The sequence below is a fragment of the Nematolebias whitei genome, chromosome 20, assembly GCF_014905685.2.
Source record: "Nematolebias whitei isolate Nwh7 chromosome 20, NemWhi1, whole genome shotgun sequence".
Classification (NCBI taxonomy): Eukaryota; Metazoa; Chordata; class Actinopteri; order Cyprinodontiformes; family Rivulidae; genus Nematolebias; species Nematolebias whitei.
The window spans coordinates 24,266,619-24,275,686 of record NC_056517.1 but is presented as its reverse complement, the minus strand read 5'-3'; the positions used below and the strand labels follow the sequence as shown (position 1 = coordinate 24,275,686).

Here is a 9,068-nt window from a genome sequence, read left to right as displayed (position 1 = left end):
TTCAAATCTTTTTGTAAGATATTCCAGGAAACAGGAGTGGAGTAGGAGAAGGCCCTTTTGTCTAGTTCAGTCCTCATTGAGGGAACACTGCAGGTAATAATGTCCTGAGAGCGCACGCTGTAGCTGCACTCACGCAGAGACATCTAGGAGGAGATGTATGAAGGCAGCAGACCAAGAAGTGATTTAAAGATGAAAATGTACCAGTGAGAGAGTCTGCGTGAAGTTAATGATGTCCAGTTAACCAGTGAATACAGGGTGCAATGATGGGTATCATAATCACAGCCAGTTATAAATCTTAGTGCACCATGATAGACAGCATCCAACATCTGCAGGGTTCTTGTAGGAGCGTTCATGTAAATAATGTCACCATAATCAATTGAGGGAAGGTAAGTCACAGATACAAGGCGTTTTCTAGCATTCAGGGTTAGACAGGATCTGTTTCTGAAAAAGAAACCCAGTTTAACTTTCAGTTTCTTTACCAAGTTTTCCACATGGAGCTTAAAAGAGAGATGTGAGTCGACCAAGATACCCAAATATTTATAGGAATCAACAAACTCAATGGGGACACCATTTGAGGATAAAATCGGAGGAAGAACTGCTGGGACCAACTTCCCATTTGAAAAAAGCATCCGTTTGGTTTTGTCGGCATTTAGGACAAGTTTGAGGTGGAACAAATCAGTCTGGATGTAGTTGAATGCAGAATTCAAAAGCTGGAAAGCCTTAGCAACAGTTTTAGCTCGACAATAAACAACTGTGTCATCAGCATAGAAGTGTATGGATGCATTAGGGATGTTTTTACCTACATTATGTATGTAGATTGTAAAGAGGGTGGGTCCTAAGACTGAGCCTTGTGGTACACCATTGTTGACGTTAAATAACTGGAGGAAGTACCATTATGTTGAACACATTGCCTCCGGTCTGAAAGATAGTTAGAGAACCAACCAATGGTGTGTTCTGAGAAACCAATTTCTGTGAGTTTATGACACAAGATGTTATGATCCACAGTGTCAAAAGCTTTAGACAGGTCTAAGAAAAGTGCAGCACAATAATCCTTAGCATCCAGTGCTTCAACAACGTCATTAAGAACCTTCAGTGAAGCAGTGGTTGTGCTGTGTTGTTTCCTGAAACCAGATTGATGTGGAGGTAAGATGTTAAATGAGTCCAGGTAATTTTTGATTTGAGAGTTTATCAGTTTTTCTAGAACCTTGGCTAAAATGCAGAGTTTAGAGATTGGTCGATAGTTGTTCAGTGAGGTGGGGTCACCTCCCTTCAGCAAAGGAAGAACAAAGGCCGTTTTCCAAGTGCCTGGGATGGAGTTTTGTCTTATGGAGAGATTGAAGATGTGGGTCACAGGGACTGTGATGATATGAGCAGCCAGCCTTGAGAAATAAGGTGGAAGTTCATCTGGACCTGCAGATTTTTTAGGGTCAAGATCTTTTAACAGTTTATTGACCTCACTGACTGAGAATGGAGAAAAAGAGAAGCTGTGATTAACTGAGGATTGACTTGTAGGAGGGATTTGATTTGTAGAAGTTTGGTTATTAAGTGAAGTGGCTGATTTTCCATTAGTTACTGTGTCAAATAAAGAACCAGAAGCAACAAAATGTTTGTTGAAACAGTTCAGGATCTCGTGCTTATTTGACACAGGAACAGAGTTAACGAGAAGTTGTGATGGGAGGTCAGATGATTGGGGGATGCCTGAGAGAGATTTGATGGTTTTCCAGAATCTGTTAGGGTCATTTAGATTTTTGGAGGTCTGAGATAAGAAATAGTTGCGTTTTGCTGCTTTGACAGCAGTTGTGCATTTATTCCTCATCTGTCGAAAACTCAACCAATCAGTGTCTGGGTCAGATTTTCTCGCTGTGGCCCAAAGATGATCTCTCCTGTGCAGGAGGTCAGCTAGCTCTGGAGTAAACGTAAATGTATCAGGCTGACTTGTAGCGTTTAGATTAAATCCAGAGCCAAACCACTTCCTGTTAGACTGCTTTTAACCTTTGGTTTTAATTTTCTAATTTATGTCCTCTTTTTTGTTATTTAAAATAAGCCTGTTAGTCCAGCTTTTTGGGAACTAGGCACCTATTATTCTACACCTTGGAAGTGTGTCTACATTTCTATCTCGGTTAATGCGGCCCGAACTACAGTGTCTACCCCCACAAAAGTTATATCAAAATGACTGGCTCGGCCCTTTGATGTGTGCTATTACTCAAAATTGGCATTTTGAGTTACCATGGCGACGCAATTTGGAACAAAAACGCAACATTTCACCAACTCCAGGAACTTGTTGGTGACTGCCCAGTTATTATTCTACACCTGAAAAGCATATCTTTTTCAACTTTAATGCGGCCCAAACTACAACGTTGTCCCCCACAAAAGTTATATCAAAACGATCGGCCCGGCTCCGGGAAGTGCAATTACTTTTATTGGCATTCGCAGTTACCATGGCGACATATTTTGCTAACAAAGATGCCAAATTTCCCATAGGAAATGAATACAAGAAAACTCTTCACAGAAACCTAACGTATGGAGCCATTTTGGTTCAACATGCAAGGAAGGCACCTATTATCACCTATTATTATTATTAATTAGTAATAATAATAATAATGAACATCAATTATTAATATCAATGTTAATAATTATGCATTTTAATATGAATAATTATTAATATTAAGTATTGGTATGAATATTAGTAATATTGATTTTTAATATTTCGACAATAATAATTAACAATATATTACTAATTATTAATATTAATAAGCAGTATGATTATTGATATTAATAATCATTAATATTAATTTTAATAATAATTTAATTATAAATAGGCAGCCCCCGTCAAAGTTTCTCCAGGAACTTTCTAGTACTGTATTACCCTTTTTTTAAAATAAAACCATGGAGCTTGGGGTGAAGACCACCACCACCATCTTGTGGCTGCCAGGTTTGAGAGCAGTGAGATCACTGATCGCACTAAAATCCAAACATAAAGAACATACAGTGGTGCTTGAAAGTTTGTGAGCTCTTTATAATTTTCTATATTTCTACATAAATATGACCTAAAATATCATCAGATTTTCACACAAGTCCTAAAATTAGATAAAGAGAGCCCAATTAAACAAATGAGACAAAAATATCATACTTGGTCATTTATATATTGAGGAGTTTGATCCATTATTAAATATTCATGAGTGGTAAAAGTATGTGGACTTCTAATCTGCTGCCTTCCTTAGATAATGTTACTGACTTTTTATTTATGTGAATGTTTCTGTTCAGTGTCGAGGTGACTTCTGTAGTGACTTGGTGCTAAATAAACTGAAAACAACTCTTTATTCAATTAAATTCAAAATACCTTATTAATCCCAAAGGGAAATTATTTGTTGTTGTAACTCGTTATCCTCATTTCATTGAGAGATATTATAGATGCTGCTGTAGACAGGAAGGATCTCTTGTAAAGGTCCATCCCACAGTGGATCCAAATAAACTGGCTGCAGATGCCGTCCGATCTGTCCAGACTCGGCTGGTCTCTTGGTTCCCCCGGGCTGTAGGACCGCTTGAATGCCAGGCAGAACTCCTCCCAGAGCGATGGCCACTCCTCCCAGCAGTCTGCCGAACTCTTCGTCGCTGCGGACAGCCAATTGTAGGTGCCGAGGGACGATTCTGTCCTTCTGTTGTCATGACCCATGTTTCCTGCTAGTTCCAGGATCTCAGTGGTCAGGCACTCGAGCACAGCTGGCAGGTAGATGAGAATGCATCCACAGAACATCCTTTTCAACTCATTTGAGATTTGGGGCTGTAGTTGAGATATTATTTGAGCTTTTGAGATGTTAATCAGCTGCTGGTTGTAGAAAACTGCCTTGTTGGCATGGTTACACATCATCACAAATGTCCAAAACTAAAAAAGTTTCAGTAAAAATCCTTCCAGCTGCACAGCATCTGATACCAGAGGAAACAACCATCCAAAAAATGTGATTTACATCCAGAAAAAGAGGAACTAAAGTTTCCAAAAGCAAAATCCTACAATGAAAGTAACAGAGCTGCTCCAACATGCAGCCACCTTGAGAGGTGCAATTCTGGAAAGTATAAGCACTAAGTGTTGCCGTAATAACAAAAATAATAAAACTTAGCACTAAGTCCTTTTGTTGCTGTTTTATATATGAACATAAAAAATAAATCCTAGTCATTTCTCAGACTCGATTAGTTTAGTCATCATTTCCAGATCCAAGCTGTGATTTGTGAGGTAAATGGAACGCAGCATGCCATCATCACTTTTTTTCAAACTTTATTTCGAACAATCATTGATACAAAGCACAAATTAACAGTTAAGCCTCCATTTTTGCACCGAATCAGGCAAAGCTGATTTACAGCTGAATGTAAACCTTAACAAACATATTGATGTCAAAGATTGATGCTTTTATAAACTTTGTTTAAAAAACTATGAATAATTTCGTATACGTTTACTTTTGAAGACCATAATTTTCTTTTAAGACAGGGGTAGAGTTGTGTAAAAGGTTTGTAACTAGTATTTTACACTGGACGAGTTCACCTGTTAAAATGTGGCTTCTGTTAAAGAAACAATTCTACTTCCACACGAGTTGATCTGAAATCAAATTCTTCATCCATGGTTTTGATTGATAGAGCAAAGAGTGCGTAGGATTATTCACAAATACAGATTTTATTAGGTTTATCTTAAAAAATAAAGCGGAAAACTAGAGGAACACATCACATGGAGACCCATCTTGACTGACAAATTTCAAGAAATAAGTCATCGCAGTGAATTTTTTTTTATTTTTATTCGTTAATATGCTTCGTATAAGATCATTTGATTATTTTTCCTCAAAAGAGACGGAACTTTATTTGTTAAATGTGCAAAGAGGGAAAAAAGGAACACCTACTCTGATGAAATGAGACCACAGAGGAACGGTTTTCGTGAGAGGAGCAGAAGAGACGAGGCTCGGGTTCACATATGAACAAAAAACTTTTCTGGGACAGGACGCAGTAGAAAACTGAGCTTCCACCTCAACTAAACTCTCAACCTCCTCGGGTTAGACTGCGCTCCTTTTTCAAACCATAGATATGACCTAGTTCCACCAAGTGTCATGGGAAGATCACACCAAGTAGAGAAATCCAGCTTTTCTAAACAATTTGTTTCTCGTGGTAAACACTGGGTGGCAGAATGCAGAAACCAGATGTTGAAGCTTTCTGCAGAGCACGCTTCCTGTTCAAAACAACTCCAGTCAAGGCTAAGAGTTGGATCGTTTCGAACTCGACAATGAAAAGTGTTCAAACGACCACTTTTCAGCAAATTGTAAAAGTTCTGAACTCAAATTGGACAAATAATCAGAACAATGTTTACGACTGTTCAATGGCAAAGTCATAGAAAAACATGTAAGCAAAAGAAAAAAGGGACTGGAAACAAGCTTTGATTATTATTTTAGATGTTTGAAGAGAAAATTAAACCAAACAGTGGATTTGAAAACAGTTAGTAGCTGTAATCATCAGGCAAACTACAACAAACTACATTCCTGCTTTTTTTTTTCAAATATTTTTCTCTTTTATTCCACAAAGTGGTGCAAAGATGCAGGCAACGGCCTATCAGACACCTCAGATGACAGTTTCCCCATGAGTAAGGCCACTTTATGGAGTATATTCTAAATGATAACACAACCTATCGCTTCTTGTTCTGCAGTGTCATCATCAGCACATGAATGAAAAACAACGCTTCAAGTTTCTAAATTAAAGAGCCTGAAGGCCAACTTGTATGTGGAGGTTGGCTGTAGTCCCCTTTTACCACCACAGCAAGACAAGAAAAGCTCAGTCCACGTTGTCACCACCAGCCATGCTGCTGAGGAACAAGCCCCAACCAAAACTCAAACACACACCTCTAAAGAACCGCGCGCGACAGGGTTGTAGTCTTGCAAAACGAAAATGGGTATTTTCACAGAAGTTTGTAAAATCGCCGTCTCTGATCCTCTGTGGCTTTGTCGAAGTCCAGAGAGAAGTTGCGCTGCACAACTGCTGCCCTGAGCACAGTCCACAAAGGATCTCTACGCCTCCCCTCGTTGCTGCTGCAGCGTCGCATGTTCGGATTGATTTGGCTTTTTCTGGTTCGGTTCTTATCTTTTAAGTCGGCCCCTTCAGATGCAGTCCTTCAGTTTCGATGACAAACGGTGTTATTTAAAGGGAGTCGCTGCAGGGGTTCTTGTGTATGACCGAGTGTGTGTGTGTGATGATGGTGGCAGGAGGAGCTCTTAGGACTGCAGTCCACACCGCTGGAGTTCAGCTTCCCTAAATGAGCTGAGCAGGACCGTGCTGGAGGGGCCAGGGGACGAAGGGAAGCAGCTCTACTTGTCCCCCAGGATGGCGTACTGGTTGTCGAGTTGCAGGTGCTGAATGGAAGCGCCGCTGGTTTCTTCCCGACCACGACTCTTGTGTTTCACAACCTCAAAGGTCTTCTCCATTTCTCTGTCCCTGAAAGACAAGGCGGGAGTTAAATCAGAACGACATAAATCTCACACGCAAACTCTTCGTCCTGGACTTTGGCTTACTTGCGTGTCTCAACGTGCTTGGCGGTGGACAGTAGGGAGGGGAACTGTGCGTCACTGAAGATCTCAGGAGGGCCCTGGCTGGGGCCTCGTCTGCTGGGGGTAAGTCGAGCTCCAGGAGGTCTGTAGACACCAGCAGGCTTCACCTCAGGCAACTCTTCTTCCTCTGTGTGCAAAATCAGAACCTCTACATGTAGTTATTGTATCAATAAATCCTATAATCCATTTGTTTTAGCGTTTCTTTCCTGGATGGACTTCTCAACACAAATGTCTGCGTACTGAAAGTGGTTCACTCACCTACAGGCGCAGCGGCAGGAGGAGCACCACCAGACTTGTTCCAGGGACCAGATACTTTGTCTCCACTGACCAGAATGATCTCTCCATCCTCCCCTATCTCCTCTTTCTCATATTCCTCTTCATCCTTTTCATCACTGCAAACAATGAGTTCAGCAGATGCTTCAAATTGATTTTGTTTAAGTAATAGCCTATTAAAAGTGATCCAGTGCGAATATTATAACCGCTCTGACAAATCAATACAAATACAATCAGCTGCTTTTTATATGGGAGCATCATGTACCTCTGCGTTGGACTTCAGCTTCAACAATCTAACAAGATTTGTAGATGTTGGACTAAACTGTATGAAACTACTTGATATGAATCAAAAGATTAGTTTTAGCCACACAAGAAAGTAAAATCAATTATTGTCAGGGACATTAATATCACATAATTTGGCTTGCTTTAAATTTATGTAACTGGATATGATCCTTGAGTATTACTAACACCTGCTTCTTGAAAACAATGCCTGAAAGAGAGTTTCATTTCCTGCAAATGCTGCTGGAAACTAATTTACCAGCAGTTAAAATAAACTAATTTACCTACAGGTCAAATAAACTAGTTGTAAGCCAACCTCATCAGTAGCGCCTGGAGTCTAAGCCCACTGTAGTCCACTTCTTTCTGCTCAAACTCTTTCCATTCCTCGTCCTCCTGGAAAGAAACATTTTACTATAAAACTGCACAGCAGCCAGCTGAGATATGACACTGCAACAAGGAATAAAATGATTTGGTATATATATATATATATATATATATATATATATATATATATATATATAGTTGCACAGAACTCAACATTTTCATGTGGCAAACATTACAACTTGCATTCATTTCCAAACCACATGTAATCAAAACTGTATTTAAAGAGTAAAATAGGAACAAATTCCATATTTCTATTTATAAGCAGCTTGATGGACAACCACAACAGAGTGTCAGTTTCCTCAAATAAATATGTGAACACTTAAAAGTCCAGTATCTAAAAGTACAACCCTAAAAAGTTTTGACACAGAATCCGAATCAGAGCATAAGATGGGTGTTGTGCTGATTTTTGTACCCTGTCAAAAATGTGCTACTGGTGGCCATATGTTAGCTACTGACCGGCATTTTATCTCGTGACAAAATGTACGACTTTCACCACGTTTATTAAATATAAAAGCACAAACTTAAAGACAACGCAGTAACATTCACAGGCTTAAATCTGAACACAAACTCTACCTCGACACCCCTCTGAGGCCAGAGGCGCTAATGAAGCAAAAAGTTACCAAACTAGCCTCGGTTACCTTTTCAACTTGCGCGTCTTGGTTTTCGTTTTTAGACGATTTTTCCTTCTCTTTCTTCATCTTTTTCACCACAGCCGTCGTGGAGGACCCGGTGGCGGGCTCCTTCCCCTTTACTTTCTCTTTCTTCTTCTTTTTATCCCTCTTGGCAAAGAAATCGTCCAGACTCTTCTCTGCTGGTTCCGCCATTTTCACCGAGCAACGAGCGTTAGTCAGCTAACTCGAGCAATGACAAGGAAGGAAAATCTGCTCCCGGAGAAAGAGGACAGCTGCTGAAACGACCGGAACAAGTTTAATTACTTCTTACTCTGACAGTTTAACATTTATTACAGCCTGATATTAAACAGGACGCCCTAGTTCCCCGTCTGAATCGTCGGCTATGCTGTCAACCATGCCATGCAGAGGATTTGACGAACCTGTCCCGTCGCCCGGAAACACTTCCGCTCTGAACCGGAAATACTTTTGTCCTGTCAAAATAAAAGTATGCACTTGTGTTAGATCACTTTTTAAATTTTTGTTATTGTGTGTGTGTGTGTGTGTTAGAACACTTGACTTGATAAGGAAATGGATAAAATCTTGGACTGAAAATTGTTGGATTGTATACCTGGATTATTGAGCATGGACTTTGTTGGATAAAGACTTGATTTACTTCACCCAATTTCTACTTCTCCTGGGAAAAGTTTCACATTCACAAGAAAAAGTGGTCAAACTCAAAGCCAAACATAACCCACTTCAGCAAGGAACTTTACATATACAGGACCACAATTAAAGGACTTAAAAACAAAAAGGTAATGAAAACCATCTCAGTTCTAGAAAACCTTAATGTGAATTTATCTATATAACCTGTACATAGATTTTGTACCTTTTTAGACTTTTTTAGCTTTTGTACCTTTCTGTACTTGTCTTGTTCTTTTTTATACTTGAA

At 39.6% G+C, this 9,068-nt stretch overlaps 1 protein-coding gene across 4 annotated transcripts; it reads right to left on the bottom strand.

The window, feature by feature from the left end:
* Positions 1–5,402: 5,402 nt before the first annotated feature.
* Positions 5,403–8,590, bottom strand: cdv3 (carnitine deficiency-associated gene expressed in ventricle 3). Of its 4 annotated transcripts, none has more exons than XM_037693797.1 (6): positions 8,560–8,590; positions 8,147–8,412; positions 7,441–7,517; positions 6,831–6,964; positions 6,537–6,699; positions 5,405–6,459 (listed from the first exon to the last, which is right to left on the bottom strand). In XM_037693797.1, exons 2-6 carry the CDS (start codon positions 8,330–8,332, stop codon positions 6,333–6,335), a joined length of 687 nt encoding a protein of 228 aa, XP_037549725.1. In that variant the 5' UTR covers positions 8,333–8,412; positions 8,560–8,590; the 3' UTR covers positions 5,405–6,332. The 4 variants fall into 4 exon arrangements, with proteins under 4 accessions (XP_037549728.1, XP_037549725.1, XP_037549727.1 ...); XM_037693799.1 differs by having other exon boundaries at positions 8,147–8,389; XM_037693798.1 differs by having other exon boundaries at positions 8,147–8,415; positions 8,560–8,575.
* Between the last annotated feature and the right edge of the window lie 478 nt (positions 8,591–9,068).

Bases quoted from the DNA above. Each gene is read 5' to 3' on its own strand.
- cdv3 (XM_037693797.1), bottom strand. From the start codon at position 8,332: ATGGCGGAACCAGCAGAGAAGAGTCTGGACGATTTCTTTGCCAAGAGG. The intron at 6,965-7,440 runs GTTGGCTTACAA...CATTGTTTGCAG, and splicing joins CTCCAGGCGCTACTGATGAG to TGATGAAAAGGATGAAGAGG. The intron at 6,460-6,536 runs GTAAGCCAAAGT...CTTGTCTTTCAG, and splicing joins AAGCACGTTGAGACACGCAA to GGACAGAGAAATGGAGAAGA.